The sequence below is a fragment of the Lonchura striata genome, chromosome 8 (genome assembly GCF_046129695.1).
Source record: "Lonchura striata isolate bLonStr1 chromosome 8, bLonStr1.mat, whole genome shotgun sequence".
In the NCBI taxonomy this organism is placed as follows: domain Eukaryota; kingdom Metazoa; phylum Chordata; class Aves; order Passeriformes; family Estrildidae; genus Lonchura; species Lonchura striata.
The window spans coordinates 10,939,333-10,958,986 of record NC_134610.1 but is presented as its reverse complement, the minus strand read 5'-3'; the positions used below and the strand labels follow the sequence as shown (position 1 = coordinate 10,958,986).

The following is a 19,654-nucleotide window of genomic DNA, read 5'->3' as shown; positions in this document are numbered from 1 at the left end:
ATCTTCTGTCCTGCTCTGATGCCCAGTTCATGTTTCTCTTCCTCCTCCAGCAAACCCAGGCTCTGCACAGTCACTGGTCTTTTGAAGCCTTAGTGACATCCCCCCAGGCTGATATAATTCCATGTACTTCCCCTTTCTGGCTTGCTCAGGGCAAAGGAAGGAAAGCCTGTGTGAGATGCTCTGGGAACCAGAGTCTGCCAGAGTGGCTGTTCCTAAGTGCACTTGCTCTGGACCTTGCTTTTACAGCCGGAGTTGGAGAGTATCTGATGGGGGATTGTCTTGGAAGTGTGCCCCAACTTGAATTCATTCAGTCTTCACTTGAGGCTGTGATGCAGGATTTACCTGAGATGGGAAGGGTAGGGCTGTATATCTTCCCATCTCCTGCAGCAGAAATCTTGCCTGGCATTAGGAAGGGCAATGTTAAATACCCAGCCCAGTCAGCAGCTGCCTAAACCAGCTTCTGTACTTAGTGAGGATTTGCAGCTGGTGATTGTTTTTTTCCTTCGTGGTGGGCGATTGGTTAAGGGAGACTTGCTAGTTGACTAAATTTGGGTGATTTGAACAATACATGATGCATCTCTCCTGCCCTCCATAAAGTGCTGCAACCAGGAATTAGTGCTGTGACAATTCCTCACAGATCAGATCAAGTGGAAAGCACCTGCAGTGCTCCAGGGAGCATTGGGCTGAGAGGCAATCATAGCACAACAGGAACCAGATAGTTTCTTCCTTCAGCTGTTTTGTGATGAGCATTTCACCCTTCCCTTTTGCCCTGCCTGCTGGGAAGAAGAAAGCAGCATCCCACAGACAGGAGTGTGGGATTCCAGTGGAGGTGGAAGAGGGATTTTGAAGCTTCCTCACTCTAGGGGCTGGAGTCTTTCTCAATTAAACTGCCCCTGTGAAACCAGCCACTAATGATTTACAGCTTGGACAGTGGATCAGACCTGGGCAGTGATCAAATAATTCAGCTGTTTGCTTGTTCTGCTGCTCACAGCTGCCTGGGTATTTTCTCTATTTCTCCCTCTGTTCCATTTCTCCCTGTTTTCTTCTGTTGGGCCAGTGACCTTTGTTTCTCTCTCTCAGCTGTGTTTCTCAGGAGTCACCCAGTACATACAAATAGAGAGCAGCAGAGCAACACAATTACATAGGGTATCATGCTCATTTTATGGACAGGTGGACACAGTGAAGAACAGGGAGATTAAAGGATTTGTTTCATATCATTCGGCAAACTTGTGGCAATAAAACTTGGATCTTCTTTCCAGACATCCAGTAGACATATTAATATATGTATGACATTTTGGACAATGATGGACGCAGCTCTGAAGAACTGTAAAAGGATTCTTCTGGAGTAATCAGCAATTTCATACATGTGGCTGATCCAGCTGATAGTGTACTCAGGTTTTTAGAAAAGCTTTTCATTTCTTAAAGTAACTAAATCCTTATGTAATTAGCAGAGATGCCCTTGTGGTTTCACTGTTAGAAAAATGAGGAGTAAAGGATAGCTCAATGTTCACAGTAGGGGGAAGTTGCTTGTCAGTCAGAACCTCCTGCTGCTGAGACCTGTATTATGATCTGAGCTGTTTGGGGTATCTAGGAAAGGGAGATAGAAGGCAAGAGAACAAAATTCAGTGATGCAAAATTATTAGGAATAGTTTAAAAAATTTATTTCCAATTCTTTGCAGAAGGGCTATATTGTGAGAAACTAATCTCTCACAATACTAAAAAGGACAGCTGGAGGAAATTCCAATAGAATTTGATATTTCTGTAATTGTGAGTAGCTTAAAAAAGGGAGCGATTACTTCTTTTTTCTCCAAATTTGAGGGCAAGCAGTGGCATTTTAGGATGGTTGATTTGAAACTAATAACTTCAATGTAAAAAAAAAAAAAAAAAATGGAACCTGTAGCTACACATTGTGAAAGCCAAGAACTTAGGAGTCTGAAAAACAGTTTTAGATAGTCATAACAGGTAGATCCATTAGTAGTTAGAAAGCACAGAGGTCTGTATACAACAGCTGGTGCAGAGTCCATAAACTTAATTTCTTTTTGCCAGAAATTGAGAGCATGTGCCAGTGTAAGCTGTGTAAGAACTGTAAGTACTAGTCTTTCTTCTCCTCAAGTAGCTGTAGTCATCTGCTGTTGAAGACCTAAGCTTAGGTCAGTCTTTGATCTTACCTTGAATCTCTGTTCACATGTTGCTTTCCCTACATGATGTCTAATTCTCAAGAGAGCCACAATGCCAGTATCCAGGCTGTGTTTATTACATGTTGAAGCCTTTTCTGGAGTATAAAGTATAAGGGGAGAGTCTTGCCCTTCTAAAATGGAGAGAACTTGCTGAAGTATAAATCTGCTTAGTACTAGCAAGGGGAATAGACTAACTCAATAAATTGGTCCTGCTCTGAACCCTGAATCCTTTTCAAGTTGGCTGTTGTAACGAGTGTATGTGTGAAATTGAGGCAGGTCTAGTTATTAGCATCCTTACTGCATGCTACTTCAAAGGAATGAAAAGCACAAGGATATGTTTGTGTATATTTTCTTTCAGGTTCAAACATAGGTCCATGTATATGATTATGGATCAGCTTTCCTGTTAAAACTTATTTTTAGCAGCATGTGCTGGATGAAGCATGTCCTGTATGCTGCTGAATGGAGATTTAAGGTTCAAAGCTGGCACAGCTGGTTACAGCCCATGGTGCTTCTGTCCATGCCATGGGGTCAAAACAGGTCCTGACCATAGCAGGGCAGGACTGGAGCAGAGTTGGTTCTGCAGCACCAGGGTTGCTGTGCCCTGGACCTTGCTGTGGCCTCTAACACAGCAGCCTGGGGACCATTAATTTTCTGTAATTAGTCCTGTGGTTTGTTTGGGTGTTATTCTTCCCTGTTTGAAGCAAGAGAAGAAGTTCTCTTCACTGCATGAAGAATTGAGGGCAAGGCAATGTACTGCCTGCTCCTGCCAGAAGACATTACACATCTAATTTTTTTCTGTCTTGGCTGAGAGGGAGAGGCTGGATGAATTAAATCTCTTTAATCCCCCATCCTCTAACCACATCTTTTTCTACATGACTGAATTTGGCATGCAGGAATTCTTGAAACTAGGAGAGTCAATTACATTCATTAGCTGTTCAAAATGTTCACCCCTCTCTCCTCTCCAGTGTGTAGTTGAGGTCTGTGCATGCTGAGGGTGAGCAGAACTTGATGCAGCTGTCCTAAAGGTAGAACATCTCTCTGTTTTGTCCTCATCTTTATTTCCCCATGTATTATTAGTCTTCTTAGGATGTTAATGCCTCTAAGTCGACAGGTTTTTGTATTGTAACTCCATTGTAAATTACTTGATTTTATATGTTTTTCCTATCTCCTTTCCCTGATAATGCCACTGTAAAACAAATTTCTTCTGGAACCATTTGTCATCCTCACCCATTAGATCCTTTTTACTCTACATTAAGTGTTTTGGTTGCTGTCTGGTGACTGATACATGCTGCCTCTTGTGATAAGACAAATCTTTTCAGTATTAGCCGTGCAAGCAGACAGAAACATAAATGCAATAAATGGATCCTGCTGTAAGCTCTGATTCCTCCCAAGCCTTGCAGTACCAACTGAGAGGCAGGAAAATGAGCTAAGCTCTCCTCTCTGTTGGGATGTTGTACCGCAGCAGCCCCAGCAAAGGCAGACAAGCAGCAGAAATGTCTCTGTGACCGTTCCAGTGATGGGACACTGAAGGAAGCTCCTCACTGTGTTACTGGTGTGGCAGAGATCCTGTATGGGAATGGACACAAACCTACAAGCAATGGCATAGAGAAAGCAGTGGGGCATTCTGAGTGGTGAATGAACATGGAATACCAGGTATTATGTTTCCTGAAGCACAGACATCTGAGAATGAAAGTGATCAAGCCTGTGTTTGCATGTCCAGCTGGAAACGGGGAGTAGTGTGACTGCTAGAATCCATGGAAAGTATCTCATTGATTTAGGAGGGCTGGAGTTTCCTTCAGGCTGGGGTTGAAGTCAAAGCTGTCAGAGTGTATTTATTTCCTTATGGTAAAGACAGAATAGCTGTGATCTGCTGAAAGGGATTTTTGGTTGCATGTCAGTCAGGTAAAGCAGTTACAAAGTGTGTGTGCAGGTATACTCCGTTTGTTGAATGTGGGAGCTGCAGAATCCTAGGGTTTTGTATTTCCCACTTCTCATGTCACATTTGCTTCCTATTCTCATACTTGAAATTGCATTCAATGGACTTTTTCAGTAGGTGGGTCACACAGGGGACTGTTGGTGGATTATTCTTCCTTTGACCAAATGAGCAGTTTGATCTGTGTGTTCATTTGCTTTTGCTCACAGCGAGTATCAATGTGCCCTCCAGCTAGTGCTGTTACTCAGATACTGTGAAGGGCATGGGAGCCTGACCTCTGAATAAAGAGAAGTCTTTCCTGCTAACTTAGGGACTCTGTGTGGAAGGTCTAGTACCATTGAAAGAGCTCTCTGAAGGGTCCTTGAAGCTATTCTCTGTGTGCTGGTCCACTTCCACTTTGTTTTCCCCAGTTTTATAGTGGGAGTGGGAACTGCTAAGTTGGAATACCAGTTATGAGGAAGGTACACACCCATGGATCACTTGGTTCTGCAACAGGAGAGTTGTGCTAATCTCCATTAGAGCAGATGAATATATGAGCAGAAAATCAAAGGCACTAATTGGATGGGGTTTACACCACAGTATGGATTTGAGATTGGATGACTCATGATTTCCATCCATGTTTCTTTAAAAGATTTCCCCCCCTGTTTATTGCAGTCTATGGTGGCCTTTCTCAAGGATCCAGAAGGTGCTCCACTGTGGGAGGAAGATCCTGAAGCCAAAGATATTGTGCATGTCGACAGTGAAAAGGTACATTAGCTGGATAGATGTTCTGTTGTTTTATAAATATATGGGATGGAGTGTGTATGTTTGTATTAACTCTTAGTGAAACACTATTATTTTGTTTATTTGGAAGGGAAGTTTAAAGTACCCAGCCTCTTTGAAGTGATTTGACAAATTTTTTGGGTTGTGATGGCTGTAAAGACCTGTGCTTCCTGCCCTCTTCTGTCCTGCATGTGGTTGTGACCTCAGTCTGCCAGCTACACAGCAAGTGTCAGAGCTTGTGGATGGTGTGGGGGCACAGCTCTCGTTGTCTCAGGGAACTGGAGCAGCTTGCAAGTGCAGTTGCTGCATTATGCAAGTAGGAGGTAAAATGCTGCTCTTCAAACTGCAGGTTGTCATTAAACCTTGGGTTCCCTCATGTGCCTGAGGTTAGAAAGTGTGAAGCAGGAGGAAAGGGGATCCAGATCTTGAGGGATTTAACTTGGTAGAGGAACTGTCCCTCTCCGTGTTAAGTGGGAAAGCAGTGAATGTGATGAAACTACCTTAAAAATCCAGTCCCACCAGTTACTCATGTTTTTTCTGATATAATCAACTTGGTCTTTTATATTAGTTTTCGAGTCTATAGATTTTTTAAACTTTAATTGATTGGACTCTAGCTGGTATTTTGTAAAGGGCTATTTCAATTTTCTGGCTTTCATTTTTAATATTAGAAATGGTTATTCTGACATTCAGTTTTTGTAGGAAGATTAATTTTTAATGTTCACCCTCTGTACTCTATTACAAGGCTTCCAGGGGTTGCATTCGATTTGAAAACTTCATCTAGTTTTTTCTATCATGCTGGTACTGAAAAATCCTTTTCGCGTAGCATCTCGTAGGTTTGGCAAGGTTTCATAGTGTGAAAACTGAACTTGTTTTGTTATTACTGACTTTTTGAATTGCAATATGGATTTTGGATGTGTCAGCGAAGAAAGAGTTTTTTCAGGTAGAGATTCTGCGGTGAGAATGAACTAAACCATGGAACATCCACATATTAACAGTGAAGATACTGGTCTAGGATATTCAGCAGATAGCTGAATGTATAATAAATTTTGTCATCTTCTTTCAAGTTAAAATTGAACAAGGAAAAAAAAAATAGGTCTTGTCTGTTAGGAAAGATGAGCCTCAGATAAATAAGGCTGTGTTGTATGAATATATACGTTCATTTTTTAAAGTTGTAGTACGGTGTCTTTGAGTATAAGTGTGATTTTTTATTTTCTTTGGTTCATTCACTAGGAACTGAGGAGGCTTCTGAAGAAGGAAGACAAGCCCCTACTGATGATGTTCTATGCCCCATGTAAGTAGACCAGCATGTCCTGCCATCTCTTTCCCCCTTCTCCACTGAGAGATGTTCAAGTCTGACTAGAAGCTTCACCTGTGCTTCACTAATAATACCATCTTGTGCCACCTTTATCATTCAGCACCTTGTGTTGTTCTGCCTGTTTGTCCTCAGTTTTTCCCTGGTTGTCCATCACTTGTACCCTGGTCTTGTCTCTTTCTCTTGTCATGATGGTTCTTGCTCAATATTCTTTTAAGCAGCCACTTTCTATAATTTTGTTACCTGTTGTCCTTTCTAGATTTGTAGTGCACAGAACATCTGTGTGCTGCAGGCAGAGGGAACATTGCAATTGTCAGGTGCAGGACTATTGTTTCTGCTCCATCCCAGAGGCATCCTGCATGTTCCTGCCCTTGTGGGCACGGCTAATTCAAAGGGGAGTGGGGTTTCAGGAAGAGGAGAGCACATTGGAGTCTCTCAATTTCTTTTTGTGACCTTGATCTTGTATTGCTGCTATCTGGTCATTGCATTGGCTACTTGCTCCTTAATGTTGCAGACTTAACAGCTGCCTTTTTGTGTTTCCTGGTGACTGCTATGTGAGAAGCTTTCCAGCTCTTTTAAGCAAGATTGTGTTGCACTTGAGTTGTTGCTCAGTTCAGGAAGCAGGGAAACCATGAGAAGAGAATAAATGTGTGACCTAAACTAGGAATGCCTCCCAGCAGTGCCCTGATAGGGAAGTTGATGTTGGGTACCACAAGCAATTTGCTGTCTGATTCCCTTTAAAAACTTGTGTCCCATGGCCACATTATCTGGTGTTTCTCAGTGTATTTTCTCTTGTACTTACTGCCTGAAACGCCAGTCTGCCTTTTTATTCTCATCTGAAGGCTGCCAAGATGGCCAAAATTGCCCAAGACTTAGTTTGATTCATCACAAAGAGGATGATTTTTCTTTAAATTAAATCACTTGTGGCTCTGTGCCTTCAGACTCTGCAGTGGTCCTGTGTGGCCTGGCATGGTGTGTGGCTGTTCCCAGTAGCTGCAGCCTTGGATCAGCGGGAGGTGATGCAGCTGCTCTGCTGTAAATCGTCCCTTCGGGGAGAGTTGGGCTGCACGGTGCTTTCACAGCTTACCTCTATCAGGAGTAATTGTTTTCCACAACTGAGCCTCTTTTTGAAATGTGCCTTATCTAACCCTTCGTTCTCTTTGAACCGTTCCCCCAGACACCCTCCTCCTTCCAGTTTCTCTTCTTTGAAGTGGCAAAACACCTGCTAGTTTTCCGTGCTGTAATACTTGTGATGCTTTCGAAACTGCTGTGAAGGAAGTCTACTTGTGAGGTTTTTTTTCCTCTGATTTCTCAGTTTGTAACTCCCTCATCTTTTATTTAACACACAAGACTTTCTGAATTGGTTGTTGTCCAAATTTTCTTTTCTTGCTCCTTTTTCTGGAGACAGAATACATCCAGCAGTTGCAATAAAATATGGGCTTTGGGCAGATGAAATTATTGGTTACATACAGTAACCAATGTGTTACCTTTCTTAACTGGGAGCAGCAAATGAAGACTGGTCACTAACAGAAATTCAGCTTTTTGTTACTTCTAAGGGAGGTCTTTGGCACGAGAGGACATCACAAGCTTTGTCTGGGAGGCTGTGGGGAAGACAGCTGCCTTATTTCTCTGCTTTGTTGGAAGCAGGGGCTTTAGATTAATTGTGGCAGATTGATAGGAAATGGGCTCTTTCATTAGGTACCAGTGCAGAGGGAGATGAATGCAACTACAGACATAGATGTAGTTACTTTAATATTTCAGGAATGGTTGGTCTGGGTAAAACAACTCAAAGAAAAGGCTTGCTTTCCTCAGAAGATATTACCTGCCATTTGCAGACCTTTCACTGTACTTTCATGCCTATATTAGAAAGTCAGACAGCACTAAAGATGAAATATTAGGTATACTTGAAGGCATTCAGATTGGTAGTTAACTCTGTCAAAGAAGACTCCTGCAGGAGACTGTCTGGATTTGGCAATAAAAGGAGCTGTTTATAAACAGGATTGAAAACAAGGCTTTAAAATGTAGGTGTTAACTAGTGGAAAGACTAATCTGTATTTAATTAAGCTTCCCTTTTGAGAAAAGTACAAGAAGAAAGAGCAGAAGAAAATGAGTTTTTTAAGTTCCCCTTTTATGCCTCTTGAGGTGTATATGTGGCTTGGCAGCATCCTGAAAAATATAACCCAGAAGTATGAGGACAGGAGAGGGTGTACTGAAATGGGTTTGGGAGCAGCAAATTGAGGCAGCAGCAGAGCTGGGAAGAGGAGGATGGTGGGGTGATGGCTGGGTGGAGGAGGCTGGTGTGTGCCTGTGCCCTAGAAGGTACTTCAGGGAGCAGTAAGAGAGTGAGGAGGGGAAGATAGGGAAATCTGCTGCAGGACTTAAGGGCTTGAGGCTCCTGAGGAGAGAAGAAATAAAGGATTCAGAAGATGTTGTTTGCCAGCTCATATCGTTTGATGTCTGTCCAGTGGTTTGGATGAAGCTGCAAGACCTCAGCGGGCCTTAAATGTGTGGTCTGTGCCCACCAAGACATTGTCATTTTGACCAGCCCTTATTTAACAACCTCATTGTCAATTTGAGTGGAGAGATCAAAGATGGAAAGACCACAGAAACAGGAACTCTCCTTCATCAGATGAAAGGATGTTCTTTTCCAGGCATGCTGATGCGATGCTAAACTAGTGGCTGTAAAATCTGTTCCTCTTTTCTGGAAGATATTGTCAAAACTCTGTCTGTTAACCTGAACAGAAATGTTGACTACTGTCCTGTGGTGGACTGAGTTTCCACAATAAGTGTCTGGAGTGCTTGGCTCTGGCTACCTTTATTCCATGCTGTCTGCACTCCTGCCCCTTCCCATCTGCATGCACAGATTTTACTTGGCAGGGGTGAAAACTGCTGCTTACAAGGTGATTTACTGCTAATCTGATTAGCACTGCAGAGCATCATCAAGCAGCTCTCAATCAGCACACTCCAACTATACATTGGTGGTCTTCCTCACTCACCCTTTGTCTTTTCCACAGCGCATTATTGTATCTTACAAGGGCTGTTGCTTCTGAGTTATGTCTGCTCAATTAACAGAGCACTGTTTAACACTTTATGTCTGTATGCTGTGTTTAGGAAATGTGTCTCAAATTAATTTCAAAGCCCTGTTAAGCTGGTATGAATCCAAAGTACCTTCCCCTGACCCTTGAAAGACCAGAAATGCAGAAAGCTTTTCGTTTTGAGTTCACAATTATGACATCTTCTGTTGAGTTTTGATATGTGTGTTTCATCTTGTATTCTCCTCTGGGCTCAGCTCAGAGCCTGAGGAATATAAGATGGTTTTACTCTCTCCATACCAGGATGAGAAATGAATATGAAATTTAAGAACATGAAGAATGTGCAAAAAAGAGGCTTGTAACATCCTTAGAAACTAGTAATCTAATAATGATTTAGTGAAGCAGATAAAGAATTTTTGTTTAATTTTTTAAAGAGAAAATATTGCTTCATATGCTTTAGAAGATAGATACTGTAGAAGAGGTTGAATAGAGTTGTTGACATATTACTTACACCATTTATTTTTTATCAGGGTGTGGTGTTTGTAAGAGAATGATGCCATCTTATCAGCAGGCAGCCACAGAACTCAAGGGTAAATATGTAAGTGAGACAATGCAATTTATATGACATTTCAAAATAATTTTAACACTTCTTTTTAAAGTATATAAATCGACAAATATTTATCAAAATCAAAATGATCCATTTTTAAGCTAGCTGAAATAAAATAGAATTAAACTACTCTGATCCAGATCTCTTCAGGATTTTCTCTTGGTTTTTATTCTTCTAAAACTTTAGAGAATGAGATGCAAAGTCCCTTGCCCTTTATATCCACTATAGTTTTTTCCATGGAGATAGAGGCTCTGATACTATGTTGATTCATGTTTTGCTTCTAATTTGTGATTTTTTTAGGCCTTCTGAGCTCATTTTGGTAAAAAAAGAAGTATTTGCCTTAATGGGTTTGATTTTGGCTTGATGTTTTATAGCATGGTCAGGGATGAATGACCTCATAGCAGATATTAATCCACTTTTTTAGTGGAGAATCACAGTGTTGTGGGAGAGAAGTCCCCCTCCCATAAGCTACTGGTCACCTCCAGCCACTCAGCATTAGTAGAAGCTTACAGTTTAACTGTAGCTCTGTCAAAGCTGATGTTGCATTGATACAAAAGTAAGTTTTGACTCTAATAAAGTACAGATTTCACAGTAATTTAGTTACCCCTCTGTAGTTACAAGGTGTATTGATCTCTGTAAGCAAGTCAAAAGCACCTGTCTAGTTGAGGTTTTATAATGTGCTTAACATATGATTGATATGATGCCAGGAGTACATAAAGGATGAAGAAATAGGATTGTTGTTTCACGGCTGTAGCAGGATTTGCTCTGATCCTGCCTGGTGGATCATTCACTGCTCTGTTTACAGGTTTCCTTGTGAGGAAAAGATGAAGCACTGCAGTTCATTGCTGGGGCAGCTCTGGCCATTTGTTCTCGTGACCACCTAGTGCTGTCAGACTGCCCAACATTCTCCGAACCAGTTGTTTTCAGAAGTGTTTTCTTTAAATCCTTGTTTGCTTAGGGCTGGAATGAGTGGGAGTTAGTCAGATTTATTTAGGATATGGCACAAGCCTTAGAAGATATTTTCAAGAGTGTTTTTGTCAAGCCAGGCAGCATTCTAAGGCCATTTCCCCTAAGAGGAGCATGTGTTGCTGCCTTTGGGAAGGTACTCCTGCCCTGCATGGCAGTACTTTGTGGGGTGAGAGGGATTAGGAAGGTAAAGCCATCACCTATAGAGACAGTCCCAGAGAGAAGGCATGTTGCACAAACACTTTGCTGCAGTTATTCCTTCCTTGTTCATGTGCAGTTCATTTATTAAATTCAGACCAGATAATTTAGATCTATTCTGGTTTGAGTATTTCCTTCCTCACTTGGAAATGGTTTCTATAGATCCGGGCTGATCCTGCACAGCTGAGTGACAGGGCTGGGACACAGTTCCTTGCAGTAGAGAGTTGTGGTGCAGAATCAGTTCCGAGGAAAGTCCAGTTATGCCACTGCCACCCATGTTTTTCTCAAAAATTGGTCTGTTTTTCAAAATATGACCCAATTAGCTTCCTGAGTGGGATGTGTACACAGCTTGCCATTTCTAAAGTTAACTGTGCTGTACCCATCATAAATTATTCATAGAGTGCCTTAGAGTGATGTTGACCTCCAGATCAGACTTGTCTGCAAAGTTTATGAGTGGTTTGGATGAGCTGAAGGTTTGGCCTTTTAATCTGACCTGTCATTAGCTGTCAGGATGTGTCAGGCTGAAAAGTGATTATTGCTGTTATATAGCAGGAAAATTAAGCACAGTATTGCCTATTGATGAGGTCATAAAAGTGGGTGAACTGTACCTGTCACTGGCTGCTGTGTTCCCTTGGGACTGGTTGTTGTCCCAGTGCTGTTACTGAGAGGAAGGCAGGGTGGCATATTTAGTTTATATTATGGTTATATCTTACAATTCCATTGCACCCAGTGCAGAAGGAAAAAGTGCTCCAAAACAGAAATGGATATTCTTTATCCTTGGCAGGAAAGATTCCTGTGGTTAGAAGGTTGGCTGGGCTCTGGTGAGTGACTGACACTATCACCTCAGAGCAGGGAGGAACTGGATATTAGCAAACCATTCACCATCTCCCTAATGCCCATGAATTTCGTGAGTGTGCCAGAATGCTCTGCTCAGTAAAGACCAATTTGAGAATATGCTTAAGTACTTTCCTCCTTTGGTGCTTTTCTATTTTTTTCTTTTAAAATTTTTTTTGGTGCTGTAAGGTACCAGTTTTGGAGCAATCCCATCAAGAAAATTGAGAATCAGGGTAAGGGGGGGGTCACAACTAAACTGGAACAGTCAGAAACTCTAAATACTTGGGCAGCTAGGAAAGGTTCAGAGTTGGTTTAGATTATAGGTAGCTTGTTGGAGAACAGATAAGTGTTGAAATATGTCAAGTGTTACTGCAGAGGTTGAAGGAATAAACTGATATTTGTTTCTGCAATGGTCATTTCAAGAGGTAATGGACCTAAATTGAAGTTGGGGTCATTCAGTCGTTTGCTAAAAAAGCAAATGGCCAAATGTCTGGCAGGAGGGCCCTGGCTTTGGGCAGTAGGTGTGTTTTAATGGTCTCTGGCAGCCTGATATTTCATAATTCTGTGATTATTGGCCAGCTAAAGCTGTTATTCTTGTCATTAAAACAAATCCCATTGTAATAACCTTTTTTGCTAAATATGCTTTATATAACATAATGAACACCAGAATGAATCCAAGTTATTGACTTTTATCAATCACCATTAGATGGACACAGTGAAATTGTCTGAGATGGCCAGGAATGCCCATTTAAATCATAGGAAATCCTCTGAAAGTTCACAGCAAAAGTGGAATCTAGTAGGCTGGTGTTATTTAGGGAATTAGTTAACAAAACTAGTTCTTGCTTTATAAAGCAACCATTGTATCTTGATCCTATTGCATTTACTTGTCTTTAGGTGGTGGTGTGGAGGATAAGGAGAGGGGAGAATTGAGTCTAGATAATCTCAAATGAATTAAGTCAGTCCAGTTGTTTGAACTACAAGGAAAATTCAAAGTGGAAGACTAGACCAGCAAGTATAAACCAACCTTACTTCTATACTCTCCTCTGTTCAATTTATCCTTTCTTAGGATAGGGAAGAGAAAACAAAGTATGTTTTTGTGACTTTCCAACACATTCTTAGGAACGGTTGACCTTCAAATGAGGATTTTCTGCTTTAAGATTTATTTCATGCTGGCTCTGAGCACATTTGGTTGGTCTCTGCAGCTTGCTGCAGTCAGGAACATGGTTTTAAATTCTGATGTGGTATTTCAGCTGGAAGGAGAAAATCCTGGTTTTGGAGAGGGGAAAGATGAGAGGGCTGGATTAAGACCCTGCTGCTAAAATGATTTAAGCCGTCAATGCCGTTAAACTAAGTTAATCAGGAAGTGGTATCTCAGCAACTTGCTGGGTCCAAGTTTGACAGCAGAATGGCCTCTGTGTGGATTGCACACCCACAAAAACTTGGACTCAATCCCATCTTCCAATTTTCATGTCAGAAATATTTGGAAGACATTTGGACAGGGAACAGAGTAGGTCACAGGGTGCACAGTGTAAGTCACAGGAGCCCTGAACTGAAGCTCAAGGATTGTTGAGATGGAGGATGGATTAGGATAAAGGTGAAGAGTGGGGAGGAGAGAGTTTTTGTTTAATGTGCTGTGATATATGTTTGATGTGCTGATATAAACAGTGACATAAACATTTTGGAGGCTGAATGAGCCTATGGGACTAGAGTTCAGAGACACACAGGTCTTTGTGTGACTGAAAAGCTACTGTGCTTCTGTGCCTCTCTTTTGAAGACTGTACGACAGGTTAATTCTTAACTCATTATACCCTGTCCTATCTAAGTTAACATATTTAGAGCGTATAAATGCCATGTGCTATTTCCTGAGCTCATAGAAATAGGGCATGTGTTATTTTCACATCAAAGTCATGATGATTTCCCTTTGTCATTCAGTAAGTGCATTTTTGAACTGGGATAATGCTTGTAGTTTGTTAGACATTGACAAGTTGGTTAGACATAGACAAGTTCTTTGCTGGAGTGGAAACTAGAGAGCTGAGGGTAGAATTTCTGGTGTCCTGTTTAATGTTTGGATATGAACTAAGAACTCTTTTTTTTTTTTTTTTTTCTACTTGCAGAGGAGGAAAAAAATCTAGTTGTAGCTTAAAATCCAAATGTGCAAAGCAGAGCACAAGTGCTGCAATTGAAAGAATTCCCTTTAGGTATTTCTGTTAGTGGGTGAATAAAAAGAAACAGAGATGCTTCCAGAGCAATAAGGAGGTGACATGCTAACTGCTGTGTGTTTTCTCTGGATTAGACTCAAGTATTGTTCTGTTTCCCCTTGCACAAAATCAGAAAAACTTCAGTGCCTTTTAGAGAGAGCCCCTTCTTTGACAGCTATATGAATGAAATCAGAATCTGCCCAGATTGAAGTAGGTTTTACTTAAATCTTCAAACAAACAGTGTGATGTTCCTGCTGTATTGTAAGGATCAGTAAGATTATGCTCTGTTTTTCCAGGTTCTTGCGGGGATGAATGTTTACTCTGCTGAATTTGAAAGGATAAAGGAAGAATTCAATGTCCGGGGATATCCTACAATCTGCTATTTCGAGTCGGTTATGTTTTGCAACTATTTTAGAAATCATGCACTCTTGTATAATTGAGTGTTTTTATCTTTTAGGGCCAGGACTGAACCTTGTTTTGTTGCTTTAACAGGAAGGGAAAGTTCTTGTTCAACTTTGAGAACTTCGGTGCTACCGCAGCAGATATCGCAGAGTGGCTGAAACAGTAAGGCATTGAACTTCATGCACTCGACCTTTTATGTACTCTTCATGATTTACAGAATGTAATGGTTTAGGAACAGACATCTCTCCCTCCTTCCCTCTGCTCAGAAGAGCAAACAAAACTACCCCGCTGAGATCAGCTAAGCTCCTATGGAGAGATTGACTAATGTTTGGTTTTTAGCATGCATGCCTTGCATTTCACAATTGCATTTTGTCTGTAACAGGAGGCTGACTGTGGACTAAAATAAATGCAGATACACAGATCTCAGCTTGGCTGAAAATGCCAGGTTAAATTTCCAGTGATCTTGGGTGCTTGAACTTAATACCTTGCAAAAGGTTTGACTTCTGTTGTGTTATTAGAAGTGTATATACCAAGTGTGCAGTTCTTGTTGGTTCATCAGCCTTTAGTTGAAGCCTTTGAAGTGTCTTGCAGGAACAAACTGAAGATCAAGGCACCCTGGATGGGTACTCACTTTTACAACATCTGTGTTTGCTGTCATGACATGAAAGTGTAGAAAGCACCTTGTTCTACCTAAAGAGAGCTATTTGCAGTTATAAACATTTTGGGGGCTGAATGAGCCTATGGAACTAGCAGTTCAGAGACATACAGGAAAAGTGTGTGTGTATGGCTGCTCTTCAACTGGTGCAAATCCCCATGTGGTCAGTGAAGCTGATGGAGCAGTTGAAAAGAGCTGAGATAATCTGGTGGTGGAGAAATCCCATTTGCAGTGAGCCCAGGCTCTTGGGCATGGTGTCATCTTTGTAACCCTCCCTCATTTGCTGCAGTTGTGGAAACAATACTGAAATGAAGCTAATGAAAAGAAACAAACCCATGGGAGGAACAGTATTGCAAACTATTGTAATAGCACAGCTTAGCGAAATTGGCTCAGAATAAATGTGTTTTGCTGTACAGTGGGGCTATGCTGGGGATGTGCATATGGTTGCAGGTAGCCCAGGGTCTCCAGCAGCAGTAGGTTGAGTGCTTCAGGATTTGGAACCCACAAATGAAGCTAGAGCAGTATCCTGTTAGCATCAGGGGCTACAAACACTGCAAGTAAGTACTGGATAGTGGCTCAAAGAGAGGAATTCAGCCCGAGGAATTAAGCCTTGTGTAGTCAATTAAGTCTTCAAATGTGAGTGATCAAGATGGCAACTCCAGGAATTTGAAGAAGATGATGAGCCCTTGGAGCAAGGATATGGCTTAATCACCTGCACTTTGTTATGCTTCTCAATTCTGCAAGGATGTGGTTATCTCTTGGCTACCATATGTGAAACACTAGCTGTTTGGGGTATTTTTTCCCCCTGTCTGCCCACATAATATCCAGATAATCCCTGCAATATGCAGTACCTTTATATCAGTGCTGTGACAGCAAGTGAACACAGCTACTGGAGGAAAGCAGAACAGCTGCAAGCTCTTTCCAATGATAATCTCTGCTAACAAGCCACTGTGGGTTTTGGCTGATACTTCAGCAGTCCAGAGCTAAAGACAGCTGTTTGTCCTCACTTCGTGCATGCTTATTAGCTGCCCAAAAGATGATCTGAGCAGCAGCCTTGTGCCCCTGTTTTGTGTAATAAGTGCAACCTTTAAGGAAACCACATTGACTAGCTATGTGTACTTATATTTTGCTAGTAATTGATGCTTAAATTGCAATCAATTAAATTATTAATAAAACTGCATATAGGGTAAACATGCTACATACATAATATTATATTATTCTGAGGAATCTGCAGTACAGGTAATCAAAATGGTATGGCAAGGGCTTTAGGAAAGCCAAGGAGTTCAATGAGATAGCTGTAGGGTGCACTGGCTGTGTTTCAGAATAGCATACTATTAAAATATTGAAAGGTTGCTTTTGTACAAAATGTTACTCTGAGGACCAGGGCATCGCAGGGCCATGGCAAGGAAAGAAAATGCATTTTTATACTGTGCATGCATGTGCTGTCCTTGTAGAGTCTTGGAAGCAAATCCAGCAGACATTGAACCACAGGAAATAGCCCATTATGTGTGGACTATAAGTACACTCTGCAGAAAAGCAGCTTTCTCTCCCCGTCTTCTTGGTTTTTTCCCTCTAAATACTACTGGTAAAGTGCTGAAAGTGAGTGATCTTAGGCTCATTTGTGGAGGAGAACATGATATAACTTAACGAAAGTTAGAATTATTTAAATAATTGTCCATGCTTTTCCTCTCAGGACAAGAACTGCTAGGAGACTGCTAGTTTGGAGGGCTCCAACACCTTTTTTTTTTTTTTTTTTTTTTTTTTTTTTTTTTTTTTTTTCTTCTTAAAGGTACTTCTTTCTTATGCTGAAGTGTGCTAATGTATCAGTCTTACAGGTACTTCACCTTTCTTCATAATAAGCACTGGCTACTGTGTTATGGAGATTCAGATGTTTTCATGTGACAATAGAGATGAACCATCACACAGCCTTAATCCAACACAATAGGGATGCTATTTTGTACATACCAGTTTTTTTGTTAGGCCTGATACACAGCTGCATCAGCTTGAGTGGTAGGCAAGCCCAGCAGCTTCTTGCTGCCTTCAATAGCTGCTTAGTTTGTCTTGCTGTTTTTATAGATTCCCCTCAGGCCCTTCCTTAGCATCAGCTACTTTGTTAAATCAAGAACTTGTCCTGTACTCTCAATTGAATTACCTTTTGATAACTCTTCTGGACTTCTGTCATTCTAATCAGGTGTTGGGTGTGCCTTGTCTCAGTGTTAAATGACATGTTAAATTTTGCTTGTTGCTTTCTCCAGGCCTTGAGGTGTTTCTTGCCACCTCCTGTGTAGGCTCATTAGCATGCACAGCATTTTAAATTAGTCTATTTGAATAAACATCCCGTGCCCTGCTTTAATTCCTGACTGAAATAGGTCATGCCAGGCCCTGCTGAACACCATGTTCTCCCAGTGCTTTGCAGGCACTGTGTCCATGTTCATCATGCTCTGCCTACTCAATCCAGCTCCCAAATCCATTAAGTGTCATGGTGTTTGCTGGAAAGCCTTCACCCTGCCAGGATACCTGCAGATTTGCTCTCTGGGCTGCTTGGCCAGGTACAGCTCCAACCTTTCACTTTGGTGTTTGCTTCTTGGTTTGTTTATCACAGAAGCAGCAGCAGAGATGTGCATCACAGTTCTACATGGATTGCTTAATACTCTGGGATCACACCTATTGCTTACATCAACAGAATTTGCTATCTGAATCTGTGCATCTCTACTGCTTTTTTTAATCAAACTAGGCTTTCAGCCTAGAAATGAGTAAGGCAGGATAAAAGAGTTATCATCTGTTTGCCATTCCTTGTTCCAGGCAGCTAACACAATAATAGGTTTTAATCAAAAATAGTAAATCTGCTTTCAGCAGAGATGGGGTCACATCCAGTCATGTACTTTGCCAAAGAATTTGGGGAATTTGGGGGGGTTTGGACTCATTACTGCAACTGACAAAAATAGCTTCAAAGTCTGGCTCCCAGTGTTCATATGTTTGGGTGTCTTTTCCATGAACACTGCTTTAATAAAGAGAATGTCAATTAGCAGTGTTTATTTCACAGCTGCCAAATTCTCTTTTTAATGTGCATTAATAAAAGCCAAAAACAATTGTTTATTGGGATGATGAGCTGCAGAGGAGCTTAGGTTCAGTTTCCAGACTTGCCACCATGTCTTTGAGCAGTCTCTGTGGCTCTGACCCATCAAGGACAGTTGAACTCAAGTGAATTGTAGTGATGTTGGTAGAACTCATCACTTGCCTTTTAGGTGAAGCATAGAGCTGAGTGTCTTTGCTGAGTTAGGCCTGCAAGTCCACTGCAGAGTGAGGACATAACGATGCTTCCCTGGCTCACAAGATCTGTGCAGGGTAAAACCATGTATTCCTGGGGAAATGGTGTGTGTAGCTGGCTCATGGTCCTAGCACTGCTCCTCCTTTCTCTGCTGGACCTAATCATGCTGTCAGTATCCAAGGTGATGGGTTAAATTGGCTGTTTCTGCTCACTGCTTTTTTCTTTCATTTGCAATGACTCCTGTGAACTACAAAGTGGGAATGCTGTGAGAAAGGGAGCATCCTGCTGAGGAGGGTAAAAGAGTAATAGAAAATGCATTTGATTTCTATAATGTAATAACCAAGCAGTCTAGTTATCTCCTCACTCCATCCCCTTCCATTGCTGATCTGTCCTCAGGAGCTTCTTGCAGATTTTTTTTGTTCCTCCTTCAGTTTTATCTGTGTTTCAGTGCCTGTGAGTTCTGAATGGGTGCAATTATGGAAGCTGGTCAGTAGGGTTGGTGTGTCAGACATGTGTGAACATCTGCACAAAGTGGTTCCTTACAGTTTGACTTGCCAAGATGACTGCTTAGCACCAGAGAGCTGCCTTTAAGCTGTGTCTGTTTGTCTTGTAGCCCACAGGCACCTCAGCCACAGGCTCCAGAGACTCCCTGGGCAGATGAAGAAAATGTAGTTTATCACCTGACCGATGAGGACTTCGACAAGTTTATAAAAGATCATTCATCTGTGCTAGTGATGTTCCACGCACCATGTGAGTTTGTTTTCTCTTCTGTACTCTGAGCCAAATGCTTGCTAACGAAATCAGTGATGTTTTTCCATGGGAGTTTCACATAACCATGAAATCAAAAGTCCAGGCTTTTCTTGTTTGTGATGATTGTTAAATACACAAAGCATGAAATGTTTGTGAAGTTGCTGACTTCACATTTAGGATGGAGATGTGCCTCTGGAAGAGGCACTGATAACTTTGTAGGCTGAGTCAAAATATAACTGAGGAGTGTAATGATGCTTAAATAGTCCGGGTATTCATCACTTTACAGCATGATTTCCCATTTTCAACTTCTCTTTGGTATTGTTTGCTTTCAAAGCAGAACTCTGGTTGATTGAACAACGAACTCAACCTGAGAGCCCTGAGCTCGTGGGTTCTTGTCCATGGCTGCTGCTATGTCATTTTGAGCATTTTCACTCCTCTGCTGCAGTTTCTCTGGCAATGTAAGGGGTGATTGTCATTATATATTGTGGCGAACTATGCCAAAACTAGGCCTAAGTTTAGAAAGACCCCAGGACTTTGGATAACTAATGCAGAGTTGGTGG

The 19,654-nt window shown here is 41.5% G+C and overlaps 1 protein-coding gene across 1 annotated transcript in view; it reads left to right on the top strand.

Annotated features, from left to right (window-relative positions):
* Positions 1–19,654, top strand: part of PDIA5 (protein disulfide isomerase family A member 5) — a 97,417-nt gene that overhangs the window by 29,822 nt on the left and 47,941 nt on the right. Inside the window, exons 6-11 of the mRNA XM_021526076.2 lie at positions 4,765–4,857; positions 6,103–6,163; positions 9,747–9,814; positions 14,316–14,407; positions 14,512–14,583; positions 18,958–19,094. Of these exons, the coding sequence (XP_021381751.1) occupies positions 4,765–4,857; positions 6,103–6,163; positions 9,747–9,814; positions 14,316–14,407; positions 14,512–14,583; positions 18,958–19,094 (523 nt within the window). The remainder of the gene's footprint in view (positions 1–4,764; positions 4,858–6,102; positions 6,164–9,746; positions 9,815–14,315; positions 14,408–14,511; positions 14,584–18,957; positions 19,095–19,654) is intronic.